This window comes from Dendrobates tinctorius, unplaced genomic scaffold (genome assembly GCF_039654945.1).
Source record: "Dendrobates tinctorius isolate UK_male_01 unplaced genomic scaffold, ASM3965494v1 ptg000008l, whole genome shotgun sequence".
Lineage (NCBI taxonomy): Eukaryota > Metazoa > Chordata > Amphibia > Anura > Dendrobatidae > Dendrobates > Dendrobates tinctorius.
The window spans coordinates 1403430-1418383 of NW_027361676.1; the positions used below are offsets into that span (position 1 = coordinate 1403430).

Below are 14954 nucleotides of genomic sequence, written 5' to 3' on the forward strand. Positions count from 1 at the left end.
CATGACAGCTCTGTGGAGACCTGGAAGTAATGCTAACTTCCTGGATCATGCATGGATGAACCACAGGCGTTGAACGCAGTATTAAAAGTTATTATAATGTGGTGTCCTTTATGAAACGTTATGTACACAACAATCTACAACAAACATCAAGAACAAAGCCTTCATATCTGTGATGCCGGCAGGGACAAGATACAGCAGCATAACCTGATCTGACAAACCAATGCCCACAAATTAATAAAAGTGTTGAAATCTTGTCTTCATTTTGCAAAATTAGAATCAAATGCAGAACCCCGTACAGTAACCGCAGCAGATGTTCTTCAAACAGATGTTTCTCAACTAGTTGATCTGTTGTAAAAATCAATATTTCACCTCCTCTAGAGAATTTACAGTTACCACATGGTGTACGCTAAACAATTCTCTGCACAGCTGAGGCGTAATATAGGTTTACTAGTACGGTAATATGGGTCGGCAAAACTGAACAGGCTAACGAAAGAAAGGAAAAAAAAAAATCTATATGTCCTTTCCAAAGACAACAAGCTGGGGGTGAGGAAGATGTTAATTTGTGTGGGATGTTATGAAAATGAGAGTTCACCCAACGCTTGGGACATTAAATGTACTGAGTAGACACGAGCCCTCTTGGAGGAATAACGGGAAGAAAAATTCAAATCAGTATGGACATAATTTATAAAAGTAGTAATTGTTGTCATATACCTTCAAAATTTTGGAAATTTTCAGTTTGAGATAAGATGTGAACATCTATATCTTCGACCTCCTAAAACACTCAAAATATGTAGCAATAACTGTAGTATTGAAAAGCATCCAAATAAAACCATGTTATACATTCTTTGTATCAAACTACCATGTCCCCTTCCCGCAATTTAAAAAAAAAAAAAAAAAAAAAATACACCCCATGCCTTACTATTGTAGACGGACAGGTGGGATACCCACACAGTTTAAAAATCCCCCCCAGTTACTGCACAGAAAGTGTTATAAGATCAGCGGCACTGAGTAACAACTATTATTTTAACATCTTGTATATTCCCTGTCCTCCTTTGTTATAGTCCATGCAACATTTTATTATGATCACCCAAACCCCGCAAACACCTCTTTCAGATTTAGGACCTACAGAAGTAAGCTGAATAGTATAGGGCAGCTGCTTATGTATAGGGTAGCCAGCAGATGATCCAGCACATACTTTAGGCTGGCCATACATATAGGATAGAAGTTTATGGATTTCAGAGGGCTGAAATGATTGGACATATGTAATGCCTTCCTATGCTTCCAAGGCAGGTGTTGGAAGGAAGAAGGCAAGTTGGATTTCAATATGCCCAATCCTTTGTCTTGTAGAAAGATAAGCAGGGAATCTTTTTTTTCTCCCTACTACAATAAAGTCACTCAGCCAAGAAAGCAAGTTTACGGTGTTCATCAGGTATCTGGTCTGTCTATTGCGCTTTGACTCTCTCTTCTGCTAGTTATTTTGTACTGATTTTTTACTGATTGACAACTGAGCACAACCCTCCCGCTATGTTCTCATGTAGTTGGGTCTGCAGGTGTCATCAAGTGACCACTCAGGGGTTTGCCAACGCTGGATAGTTACTGTAAATCTGACATCACTTAAAAACAGATAAAAACAAGATGAGAAATGTGAAAGGTAGGGCTTCATAGCACTATTCTTTTTACTTCTTAAAACTTGTAAATATAATTTCCAATGAGGTTACACATTGCTATCCCTCATGTATATTTAGAGAATTTTTCATCAGTTTTCACAGTACACTTTATTAAGCAGATCTCTGTGATGAGGCTGGTGTACTTACTCTGAAAATCAATGTCAGAATGGCCATATAATCCTCTCAACAAACGAGCATTAGAATAGGGGAATTTTTTATTTTTTTTTTTTCTAATGTACACAGCCAATTGGACATGGATTTTGAACATATTTGCACCGTCCCCATTTGGGCTAAGTGATTTGTTCTGTATGCAGCTTGTATTGTGATCTAGTAATGGGACCCCTTTTATAGCACTAGACCATTTGAGGCTATTCCTAGTACGAGAACACATCACAAATACGAGAAAAGATTGGAGGGGTAAGTACAAGTGTCTACTCCTACAGTGTCCAAGAAAGAAAACTGCTCGGATGGTAAAAAATATATGAAATGCAAACACCTGGGCGCTTCCTTATGGAACAACGTAGCATAAATCAGGAAATATGATGCATCTGATCCTGATGTATTTATGTACAACAAAACAAGCTACAGATGATGCCTTCATTACACCAATCTGACTCTGTAAGTGGAGGCCCCATGGTGTCTAACAAAATATAGATTTCCAGGATGCAAGGATATAAAAATGCTTTCAGGATATATTAAAACAAACAACATGGGAAATAGAACAAGAGAATGGCGTAGAAATAAAGACATGCATGTATTTCTTGCACAAATATTTAACTTTTCATTTCTGAGACTGGGTCTTGTTTGACATCTATTATACCATCTTCCATTCTGCATTTTCCCTGTTGGTACATGAATTACATTTGTAGGATTTTGAGGTTTTTGCTGTGCTTTAATAACCGTCCTCTTGAGATGTTCAGATAAATAAACGCAATTTGTCTCCAAGCTTCATTTGTAGCTGTTGTAGGATACAGACCCATTAACATTCCCTTACACGCTGCCTATCTGCAATAAGATGCTGCTGTGTATTTTAGTGGCCCAGATCCACAGTGGGGAAAGGCAGAACATGCGGGAAATTAGATTAAACAACATAATAATTATTCTATAAGCCTATGGCGATACACAGGGAGTGGGAATGAGGGCACCTGGCGAACAGCGGAAAAGAAACACCTGGAAACCTGACCTTAGTACAAGTCAGCGTGACAGGAGGAACTACAGAAAAGCTATCATGTGCATGTTCACTAAAGAGGGAAGAATATCAGGAGTGGTCAGTCACTGATCAGTACCTGCAGAACAGGCAGCTAGTTAGCAACTGAAATCACCTACCATAATATAAGTATACAGTCAGGAGCCAGGATAATAAGCAGACTCCTATGTCATACGGTTGGGCTCACAGAAGCACATGCAAAACCGTTTGATTTTCATCCAGAAATGATACATATGATTTGCTATTGTATGTCACCCATATGTCTGTATATTACGTCTGTATGTCTGTTTCTTACATCCATGGGCCAGTTTTTATATGAACAATTTAACGAGCAATAAAAGGCCAAATACAGCTTAATATGTTAATAATTGTAATGGATCCGTGAAAAACACATCTCATATGGATGGTAACTCGTAAGCAAGTTTGCGCAAAAACATCAAAGTAGTACATGATTTTTTTTTGTTTTACATGCAGACCACCGGTCCGTGTTTAAAAACATGTCTGTGTACTACCTCAATGACTTGCATTGGACAGTGTGCTGTCCATATGGCACCCATTTTGCATACAGACAGAGCACAAATGGTTAATGCACTCATTATTTAAATGAATACTAACTGTAGACAGGAGCTGGGAAGTCATCCTCAGTATGTTTGATAGGAGCTTCTGTCCATAACCAGTGGAAGCTTCAGTGGTATAGTACATACACTTTTGTTCACACAGAAACTTCTATTAATTTAGATGGTGATAACGTTCAGTGAACATATAGCCATAGAATTCCCAAGAGGTTATCATGAAATCCTATGACCTCACCAAGGAGAACTATACTATGAAACTTCAGATAGAAAATAACTAAATATGGAAATACTAATAGAATTACATGTATTTGGGGACTTGAGACAAGATGTAAGAAAAAAAAAAGCGGTCTTCTATGAACTGCTCATCGATTCAACATTTTGCAATTTCCATATGACAATGCCGTGGCTTAGGTCTGATATAATATTTCCCATCAATATAACACTGACCATTATGAAAATACCCAAGTCCAAATGCCCATTATATCGTTAGCCAATTTTATATACTCTACCTCGGTTTTTAACGACAGTCCACTGTTAAAGAAAATAGCAGACACAGCAATATATGTTATGGTAATTTCTGGCTTCAATGGTCCTATAAGAAAAGAGAAAACCAACACTTAGTATTACATTTCACACGTAGTAAACATTACTATGGGAGTAGACCACAGTAGTAAGGCAGCAGTACACAATCCAATCTAATGCTCTGTCCAACGTCCCTGTACTGACATTGGTTGAATAATCACCGCAAAGGCCGACAATTGTCTTAGGGTTACTCACACCATAAACTACATTTCTTAGACAAGTCAGAAAGGATTCATGGCATCAATTTAGCCGTTCCAATCATGTACTTGTGAAATTGATAAAATATCATATTGAACAAATTCCATTATCAAACAGTTAGGGCTCATTCACATGTCAGTTTTTCACGTACGGGTGATATCCTTTTCCCACGGATAGAAAATCGTACCTATGACAATCTATGAGGCTGTTCACATGCCCAGGATATTTTGCGGACAGAGCAGACTAATAATGCTCGTATCCAAAGGAGAACCACTAATTGCTTAACCCCTTCACGACCTTTGACGCCACGTAGGCGTCATGAAAAGTCGTGCCAGAACGACCCATGACGCCTATGTGGCGTCATGACTTTAAAGCCCCCCTGCGGGTCGGGTGACCTAGGTCACTGAAAGGTCACCCGACCCGCAGATACAGGGGGCTTTGTTCTTCGCCACAGGGGGCGTGGCTTCGCCCCCACGTGGCTACGATCGCTCTGAATGGCTGTTAAAAGTGAAACAGCCAATCAGAGCGATAGTAATATTTCATCAATGAAAATTGATGAAATATTACAATCCAGCCATGGCCGATGCTGCTGTAGCATCGGACATGGCTGGAGACACCGATTCCAACCCCCCCCACCGGCGATCGCCCCCCCGCAACTGAATGACAGCGGCGATCTGCCGCCGCTGTCATCATCTGCCCCCCTCCCATTCCCTCTGCTCCCCGCCAGCTTCCGATAACCCCCTCACCCCATCTCACCTCCCCCGGCACCTTCTGAGTCCCCCTGTCGCTCCCGGTGTCCATCATGGGCGCCGCCATTTTGAAAATGGCGGGCGCATGCGCAGTGCTCCCGCCCGAATCTGCCAGCTGCAGATTCCATTCTTTCATTTTGATCACTCTCACAGTGATCAAAATGAAAGAAAAAGTAAATAAACCCCCCGATTATCACCCCCATAGGTAGGCACAACTAATAAAGTAAAGAAAATATTTTTACTTTTATTTTTCCATTAGGGTTAGGGTTGAAAAGAGGGTTAGGCTGTGTGCACACGCTGCGGAAAAGGTGCGGATTCATCCGCGCGGATTTTGTACAATCCGCAGGTGAAACCGCAGGTCAAAAGACCTGCGGTTTTACCTGCGGATTGCTCTGCGGTTTTGCCCTGCGGTTTTTCATCTCCTCAATGGAGGAGATGGCAAACCGCAGGAGAATCCGCAGAAAGAATTGACATGTCAATTCTTTCTGCGGATTGAAAACCGCAGATAATCCGCGCGGAAAATTCCGCACCGTCTGCACTGCGGTTTTTGATTCCCATAGGGAATCATTGTACTGTACACCGCAGCAAAAACTGCTGCGGGTCCGCAGCGGCCAAAACCGCTGCGGAACCGCAGCAAAATCCGCAGCGTGTGCACACAGCCTTAGGGTTAGGGTTGAAAAGAGGGTTAGGGTTAGGGTTGAAAAGAGGGTTAGGGTTAGGGTTGAAAAGAGGGTTAGGGTTAGGGTTGAAAAGAGGGTTAGGGTTAGGGTTGAAAAGAGGGTTAGGGTTAGGGTTGGAAAGAGGGTTAGGGTTAGGGTTGGAAAGAGGGTTAGGGTTGGAAAGAGGGTTAGGGTTGGAAAGAGGGTTAGGGTTGGAAAGAGGGTTAGGGTTGGAAAGAGGGTTAGGGTTGGAAAGAGGGTTAGGGTTGGAAAGAGGGTTAGGGTTGGAAAGAGGGTTAGGGTTGGAAAGAGGGTTAGGGTTGGAAAGAGGGTTAGGGTTGGAAAGAGGGTTAGGGTTGGAAAGAGGGTTAGGGTTGGAAAGAGGGTTAGGGTTGGAAAGAGGGTTAGGGTTGGAAAGAGGGTTAGGGTTGGAAAGAGGGTTAGGGTTGGAAAGAGGGTTAGGGTTGGAAAGAGGGTTAGGGTTGGAAAGAGGGTTAGGGTTGGAAAGAGGGTTAGGGTTGGAAAGAGGGTTAGGGTTGGAAAGAGGGTTAGGGTTGGAAAGAGGGTTAGGGTTGGAAAGAGGGTTAGGGTTGGAAAGAGGGTTAGGGTTGGAAAGAGGGTTAGGGTTGGAAAGAGGGTTAGGGTTGGAAAGAGGGTTAGGGTTGGAATTAGGGTTAGGGTTGGAATTAGGGTTAGGGTTGGAATTAGGATTAGAATTAGGGTTAAGGTTGGAATTAGGGTTAGGCTTGTGGTTAGGGATGTGCTAGGGTTAGGGCTGTGGTTAGGGGTGTGTTGGGGTTAGGGTTGGAGTTAGAATTGAGGGGTTTCCACTGTTTAGGCACATCAGGGGGTCTCCAAACGCGACATGGTGCAACCATTGATTCCAGCCAATTTTGCGTTCAAAAAGTCAAACGGTGCACCCTCCCTTCCAAGCCCTGACATGTGCCCAAACAGTGGTTTACCCCAACATATGGGGTATCAGCGTACTCAGGAAAAATTGCACAACAACTTTTGGGGACTAATTTCCCGTGTTACCCTTGGGAAAATAAAAAATTGGGGGCTAAAAAATTATTTTTGTGGAAAAAAATGATTTTTTCATTTTCACGTCTCTGCATTATAAACTTCTGTGAAGCACTTGGGGGTTCAAAGTGCTCACAACACATCTTACATACGTTCCTTGGAAGGTCTAGTTTCCAAAATGGGGTCACTTGTGGGGGGTTTCCACTGTTTAGGCACATCAGGGGCTCTGCAAACGTAATTACGACCGCAGACTATTCCATCAAAGTCTGCATTTCAAAACGTCACTACTTCCATTCCGAGCCCTGACGTGTGCCCAAACAATGGTTCCCCCCCCACATATGGGGTACCAGCATACTCAGGACAAACTGGACAACAACTTTTGGGGTCCAATTTCTCCTGTTACCCTTGTGAAAATAAAAAATTGAGAGCTAAAAAATCATTTTTTGAGGAAAAAAAAAAATTTTTTATTTTCATGGCTCTGCGTTATAATCTTCTGTGAAGCACTTGGGGGTTCGGTGTGCTCACTACACATTTAGGCAACTTCCTTATGGGGTATAGTTTCCAAAATGGGGTCACTTGTGGGGGGTTTCCACAGTTTAGGCACATCAAGGGCTCTGCAAAAGTAACATGATGCCCGCAGACCATGCCATCAAAGTCAGCATTTCAAAATGTCACTACTTCCCTTCCGAGCCCTGACGTGTGCCCAAACAGTGGTTCCCCCCCCACATATGGGGTACCAGCGTACTCAGGACAAACTGTACAACAACTTTTGGGGTCCAATTCATCCTGTTACTGTTGTGAAAAAAAATTGCGGGCTAAAAATCTTTTTTTTTTTTTGAGGAAAAAAGTCTTAGTTACTCACCGGTTAACGGTATTTTTCGGAGTCCATGACAGCACCACCTGAGAGAGGGGATCCGCCCTTTAGGAACAGGAAACCTACAGATACAAAAAGGGTGGCACCTCTCCCACGCATCAGTTGGATTACAGAGCACAAGAGGACTTCCAAGGTTAATGCATGATTTATGTACAGTATTCTTTACAATTTATAAACTTTTAACACCAGTGAGCATATACAAGAAATAGACGTGCACACCCCAATTAAACTAAGGGAGGGAATATACGGGTGCTGTCATGGACTCCGAAAAATACCGTTAACCGGTGAGTAACTAAGACTTTATTCGGTCGTCCATGACAGCACCACCTGAGAGATTTACAGAGAGTAACATCAGCTTTAGGGAGGGACTACAGCCTGCAGCACCCTTATACCAAAAGAGAGGTCTGTGGAAGCACCCAGGTCTAGCCTATAATGACTATAAAAAGTGCTCGGAGAGGACCAAGTAGCCGCCTTACATATCTGGTCAATGGAGACTTCTGATCTTTCGGCCCATGAGGTCGCCATGGCCCTGGTGGAATGCGCCCTCAGCTTCCCGGGTGGCGACCTGCCCTTTGAGGTGTATGCTATTGAAATCGCCTCTCTAATCCATCTGGCTAGTGTATTTTTTGATGTCCTACAACCTTTTCTGGGGCCTTGATGAGAGATAAATAGGGCATTATCTTTCTTCCAGGGATCGGTGACTGTCAGATATTCTATGAGGCCTCTCCTGACATCCAGGGTGTGTAGTTTCTTTTCCTTCTCGTTAGTTGGATTAGGGAGGAAGGATGGAAGAACTATTTCCTGTGTCCTATGGAAACTAGAAACTACCTTCGGCAAGTACGCTGGATCAGGTCTAAGTATTACCCTATCCTCTTTGAACTGTAAATAAGGAGGACACCTAGATAAAGCCTGGATATCGCTTATTCTGAGGGCTGATGTTAGAGCTACCAGGAAGGCTACTTTGAGGGACAGATTTTTTAGGGAAGCTGACGAGATAGGTTCGAATGGGGTCTCCGTCATAGCAGTGAGGACTAGGTTCAAGTCCCACGGCATGAATCTATCCTTCATTATTGGCCTGGATCTACCTGCCGCCTTAATGAACCTGCTTACCCAATAATTACCAGCGATGTTACAGCTAAACAGGGCCCCCAAGGCTGACATTTGTACTTTAAGGGTACTGGTAGAGAGCCCCATGTCCAGACCTTTTTGTAGGAACTCTAATATCTGCATTATCGGCGCTGAATCCCCAGCGACTACTCCTGAGTTTTGAAGGAATTTTTTCCAAATTCTGACAAATTTTTGTGGTAATGATTTTTCTACTCTTAAGTAGGGTGTTAATTAGGTCTGCGGAGAAGCCCTTTTCTTCTAATAATGACCGTTCAAACTCCACGCCGTCAGATGTAGGCCAGCCACCTGCGGATGGAAGCCTGGGCCCTGGGACAGGAGATCCGGGATGTCCGGCAGAACCCAAGGATCGGACACTGACATGGTCCTGAGGCATGAGAACCATGCTCTCCTGGGCCAAAACGGAGCGATGACTATAACCCTCGCTCTGTCTTTCCTGATTTTCCTCGTCACCAGGGGTAGAAGAGAAAGGGGAGGAAAGGCATAGGCTAGTCTGAAGTCCCACTTTATCAGGAAGGCATCTACCGCCAGAGAATTCTCTCTGGGATTTAGGGAGCAGAATTGTTTCAATTGTCTGTTGTCTCTGGTAGCGAAGAGGTCTACCTCTGGATATCCCCACCTTTGAACAATCAGATTGAATATGGAGGTGTTTAGGGACCATTCCCCTTGCTTTAGCTGATTGCGGCTTAAAAAGTCTGCCGTGATGTTGTCTCTTCCTTTTATATGCAACGCTGTTAAAGATAGAAAGTATTGTTCTACTAGATGGAACAACCGCTCTGCTACAATCATCAGGGGTCTGGAACGGGTCCCGCCTTGGTGATTGATATATGCCACGGTGACCTGATTGTCGGAGAACACTCGCACGTGATGGCCCTGTAGATACACAAGGAGCTTTTTAGCCGCCTGTTCTTCTGCTGTCAATTCTTTTAGGTTAGATGACATTCCTAACTGATCATGTTGCCATTGGTCCTGGACTAATATTTCACCCATATGAGCTCCCCAACCGTAAGGACTAGCATCCGTGGTGACTATGCGGGTTACGTTATACTCCCAGGGCACCCCTTTAGACAAGTTATCCTTGTCTAACCACCACTCTAGGGACTCCCTAGTGTTACGGGACAAGGTTAGCTGACCCTCCAAGTAACCCCCAAGGACTTTTTGATATAATAAGACCTCGCTCTGTAGTTTCCTTGCATGAAACTGGGCCCACTGGACTGCCGGGATACAGGCCGAGAGAGAGCCTAGAAGGGACATGGCTTTCCTGAGGTACATAGTGGGGTTATTGGAGGCGTTCAGGATCTGATAATGGAGGCGAACAAGCTTCTCCGGAGGCAGACGGCATTCCTGTTTCTCAGAATCCAGGGTTAGGCCCAAGAATTGTTGGACTTTCATTGGTTGCAACCGAGATTTTTTGACGTTCAGCAACCATCCTAACCGTTCTAGGGCAGACATTGCCTTTTGTAGCTGTTGTAAACAATGATTCGCCGTTTTACCTACAATAAGAAAATCGTCCAGGTAGGGGATCACCAGAATGTTCGATTCACGTAGATGGGCCATGACCTCCGCTATTACTTTAGTAAATACTCGGGGAGCGACAGCCACTCCAAAGGGGAGGGCCGCATATTGGAAATGTCGAATTGACCCATCCAACTGAACCGCCACTCTGAGAAACCGCTGATGGCCTGCATGGATGGGTATATGGTAGTATGCGTCTTTTAAATCTAACACCACCATAAAGCAGTTTTGGAACAGCAATTTTATTGCAGATTTAATCGTTTCCATTTTAAAAGGACGTATGACCAAAAACTTGTTGAGGGCCTTAAGGTTTATTATCGTCCTAAAGGAGCTGTCTGGTTTGCGGACCAGGAACAGAGGGGAGTAGAATCCCTTCCCCCATTCTCCCTCTGGAACCTCTATCAGGACTTTCTTGGCGCACAGGTCATGAACCTCGGCCTCCAGGGCAGCTCGTTCTGAAGCAGACGACCTGAGTGGGGTGATTTTAAATTGATCAAGGGGAACCCTAGAAAACTCTAGTCGTAGTCCCACGGCTATTATCCCCAATATCCAGCTGCTATTAGAGATCAGGGACCAGGATGGGTAGAAGGCAGCTAGTCTCCCTCCTACCGGGGCAACTAGTCATTGGGGCGGCTTTTTCGTATCCCGAGCTGGACCTTCCTGGCGCCCCTCTCCAAACATGAATCCTGTACCTTTCCTTTTTTTCTCATCCCATCTGCCCTGATCTCTGGACGGCCTTCTCCGGAAAAAACCTTTCCTGGTAAAGGGACGTCTGTAAGAGGGGTTCGGGAGACTGGGAAATTTCTTTTTGTCATCTCCAGCTTTCTCTAACAATTCGTCCAAGACGGGCCCGAATAGGTACTCCCCTTCGCAAGGAATGGAACAGAGACGGGACTGGGCTTGAATATCTCCTGGCCAGCATTTTAACCAGAGCGCTCTTCGCGCTGCATTAGATAGCCCCGCGGCTTTAGCCGCCATTCTTGCAGAGTCTGCAGAAGCATCGGCTAAAAAAGCCGCGGCATTCTGAATGATAGGCAAACTTTTCCGAATAGATGTTCTTGAAGCTCCGTCTTTTAGCTCAGAATCTAGCTGATCTAGCCAGACCATCATGGATCTGGCTGTACAGGTGGCAGCTACCGCTGGTCTTAATGCGCCTGCTGACATCTCCCATGTCCCTTTAAGAAAGGAATCCGCTTTTTTGTCTAGCGGATCTTTCAAGGAGGCCATATCGTCAAATAGTATGGCGGATTTTTTAGATGCTTTGGCTACTGCTGCGTCTAGTTTCGGGGCTTTATCCCATTTGTTTACTACCGGGTTATCAAAGGGGTATCTCCGCTTAAAGGCTGGTGGCATAGAGCCCCTTTTTTCCGGTCTCTTCCATTCTCTGTCAATTAGGCTCTGAACCTTATCGTTTAATGGAAAAGCTCTGCGTTTTTTGGGGTCTAGACCCCCGAACATTATGTCCTGTGCAGAGAGTTCCCGTTTTTTGTCTGCTACCCCCATGGTGGACCGTATTGCTTTCACTAATCTGTCCATCTGGTCTAAGGGGAAGCAGAAGCGGCTAGAGTCTTCATCCGAGGAAGACGACGAGGAGGCTGAGGAGTCCGAGGAGTTGTCACCTTTCCCAGGGGCGACTGAGGTCTCCGAGCCTGAACCACTAGCCTCTCTTCTCCTAGAAGGTTCTCTTTGAGGTAAGACTTTCATTTCTGCCCTGATCATCTCTCTCAGGTTTGAAGTGATGTCAGGTGTCTCTTCCGCTACCTGCATAAACGGGGGAGAGTATAAGGGCCTGACAATCTACCCCTGGACTCCCTGTCTTTATTAACCCCTACCTTTTGCCGAATGCATGGTTGGCATAATTTTTTAGGGTGGCCATCTGGTAGGGGGGAACTACAGAGGGCACATTCCCTGTGCTTCTGTTTTCCCGTAGCCTTCTTCCCCTGCGAAAAAACATAAGGGAACACTGCATCAGGGTACATTCACGGAGATCTCTTACCCATGCAGATGAAGCAGGTACCGGATCACGGAGGGAGGCAGGGGGTTCTTTCCTGGAGGAACTTTCGCGGCTCTGGTCGCTAGTTCGTCTCTGTTTTTTCTGCTGGCCACTCGCATGCGGTTTTGTCGTGGCCTGTTTTTGCGGGCGCTCCTGCGCCTCGTCCTGCTGGTCTAAGGGGGCTTCCATTGTATCCATTGCTGGGGCCTTCAGAAGCACCCCAGCGGCGTCCCCATCTGCCTTATATGGCCTCCTGGTGTCCGGTCAGCAGGTATCCTGCCATAGCACCACCCACCCGGCCTTCGCGCTCCCTCCCCCATGCTCCGGCCCCCCCTCGGCTCACCCGGGTCGCCGTGCGACCCCCGGACAGGCGTGCACCCGCGGCGCGTGCCGGAGGCCGGCCGGCACCCGACTTCCGGTATCGGCGCTATCGCTCCTCCCCTCCCGCCGCGTCACTTCCGCCGCTCACCAGAGCCCTGCGGGAGCGCGCGCGCGAAGGAGCCGCGCAGCGCCCCTGCTCGGAATGCCCCAGCCCCCCGCGCACGCCGCCATGAGCGCTGCCAGGGGCCAGCACTGACCGGGCGGAACGGGCCTGGGGAAGCGCAGCAGGACCGGGGCATACATACCAGGTGCCGGCGTTTTGGAGAGAGCATCCACCGGACCCCTGCTCCACCTGCTCCGTCCACTGCCGTGGTGACCTACCCGGCCCCACCGTGGCGCTTCCAGGGACCCCGCACTGACCGAGGTAGGAGACCCCCTCGCTACCTGGGTCGGTCAGCCGGCCTGGGTATTTCAATGACGACTCCATGACGGACGTATCTGTAGAGAGTCCTGTCCTCTAGGAACAGGAAACCAACTGATGCGTGGGAGAGGTGCCACCCTTTTTGTATCTGTAGGTTTCCTGTTCCTAAAGGGCGGATCCCCTCTCTCAGGTGGTGCTGTCATGGACGACCGAATAAAAATGATTTTTTATTTTCACGGCTCTGCGTTATAAACTTCTGTGAAGCACTTGGGGGTTCAAGGTGCTCACCACACATCTAGATAAGTTCCTTGGGGGGTCTAGTTTCCAAAATGAGGTCACATGCTGGGGGTTTCTACTGTTTAGGCACACAGGGGCTCTGCAAATGTAACATGACACCCTCAGACCATGCCATCAAAGTCAGCATTTCAATATGTCACTACCTCCCTGCTGAGCCCCGACGTGTGCCCAAACAGTTGTCCCCCCCACATATGGGGTACCAGTGTACTCAGGACTAACTGTACAACAACTTTTGGGGTCCAATTTCTCCTGGTACCCTTGTGAAAATAAAAAATAGCGTGCTAAAAAATCTTTTTTGAGGAAAAAAAAATATTTTTTATTTTCACTGCTCTACGTTATAAACTTTTGTGAAGCACTTGGGGGTTCAAAGTGCTCCCTACACATCTAGATAAGTTCCTTAAGGGGTCTAGTTTCCAAAATGGTGTCACTTGTGGGGGAGCACCAATGTTTAGGTACACAGGGGCTCTCCAAACGCGACATGGTGTCCGATAACGATTGGAGCGAATTTTCCATTCAAAAAGTCAAATAGCGCTCCTTCACTTACGGACCCTGCCGTGCGTCCAAAGAGTGGTTTATGACCACATATAAGGTATCTGTGCACTCAGGAGAAATTGCCCAACACATTTTAGGATCTATTTTATCCTGTTGCCCATGTGAAAATGAAAAAACTGAGACCAAAAGAAAATTGTGAAAAAAAAAGTACTTTTTTTTTTTACCGATCAATTTGTGAAGCACCTGGGGGGTTCAAAGTGATCACTATGCATGTAGATAAGTTCCTTGGGGGGTCTAGTTTCCAAAATGGGGTCACTTGTGGGGAAGCTCCAGTGCTTAGGCGCACAGCGACTCTCCAAACGCGACATGGCAAGCGCTAAATATTCCAGCATATTTTCCATTCAAAAAGTCAAATGTGCTCCTTCCCTTCCGAGCCCTGCCGTGCGCCCAAACAGTGGTTTATGACCACATATGAGGTATCAGTGTACTCAGGAGAAATTGCCCAACAAATTTTCGGATCCATTTTATCCTGTAGCCCATGTGAAAATGAAAAAAATTAATGATAAAAGAAAATTTGTGGTGCAAAAAATAAAATGTCCATTTTTTCCTTCCACGTTGCTTTAGTTCCTGTGAAGCACCTGAAGGGTTAATCTCCTAGAATGTAGTTTTGAGTAGCTTGAGGGGTGCAGTTTTTAGAATGGTGTCACTTTTGGGTATTTTCTGCCATATAGACCCCTCAAAATGACTTCAAATGTGAGGTGGTCCCTAAAAAAAATGGTTTTGTAAATATTGTTGTAAAAATGAGAAATCGCTGGTCAACTTTTAACCCTTATAACTTCCTAACAAAAAAAAAAATTGTTTCTGATGTAAAGTAGACATGTGGGAAATGTTATTTAGTAACTATTTTGTGTCACATCACTCTCTGGTTTAACAGAATAAAAATTCAAAATTTGAAAATTGCGAAATTTTCAAAATTTTCGCCAAATTTCTGTTTTTTTCACAAATAAACGCAAAAATTATCGACCTAAGTTTACCACTAACATGAAGCCCAATATGTCACGAAAAAACAATCTCAGAATCGCTAAGATGCGTTGAAATGTTCCAGAGTTATTACCTCATAAAGGGACACTGGTCAGAATTGCAAAAAATGGCCAGGTCATTAAGGTCAAAATAGGCTGGGTCATGAAGGGGTTAACCAAGACACCTACATACATAGTAAATCTCAATAAGATCACCATACACATCTAGACTACTAGTGG

At 45.3% G+C, this 14954-nt stretch overlaps 1 protein-coding gene across 3 annotated transcripts in view; it reads right to left on the bottom strand.

Moving 5' to 3' along the window:
- SLC10A7 (solute carrier family 10 member 7) overlaps positions 1-14954 on the bottom strand; it is a 264784-nt gene that overhangs the window by 215364 nt on the left and 34466 nt on the right. For all 3 annotated transcript variants that reach the window (XR_012232376.1, XM_073576231.1, XM_073576223.1), the window contains exon 2: positions 3959-4041. Coding sequence is in view for 2 of the 3 variants with exons in the window: in XM_073576231.1 (XP_073432332.1) it covers positions 3959-4041 (83 nt within the window). In the remaining variant the exon portion in view is untranslated. The remainder of the gene's footprint in view (positions 1-3958; positions 4042-14954) is intronic.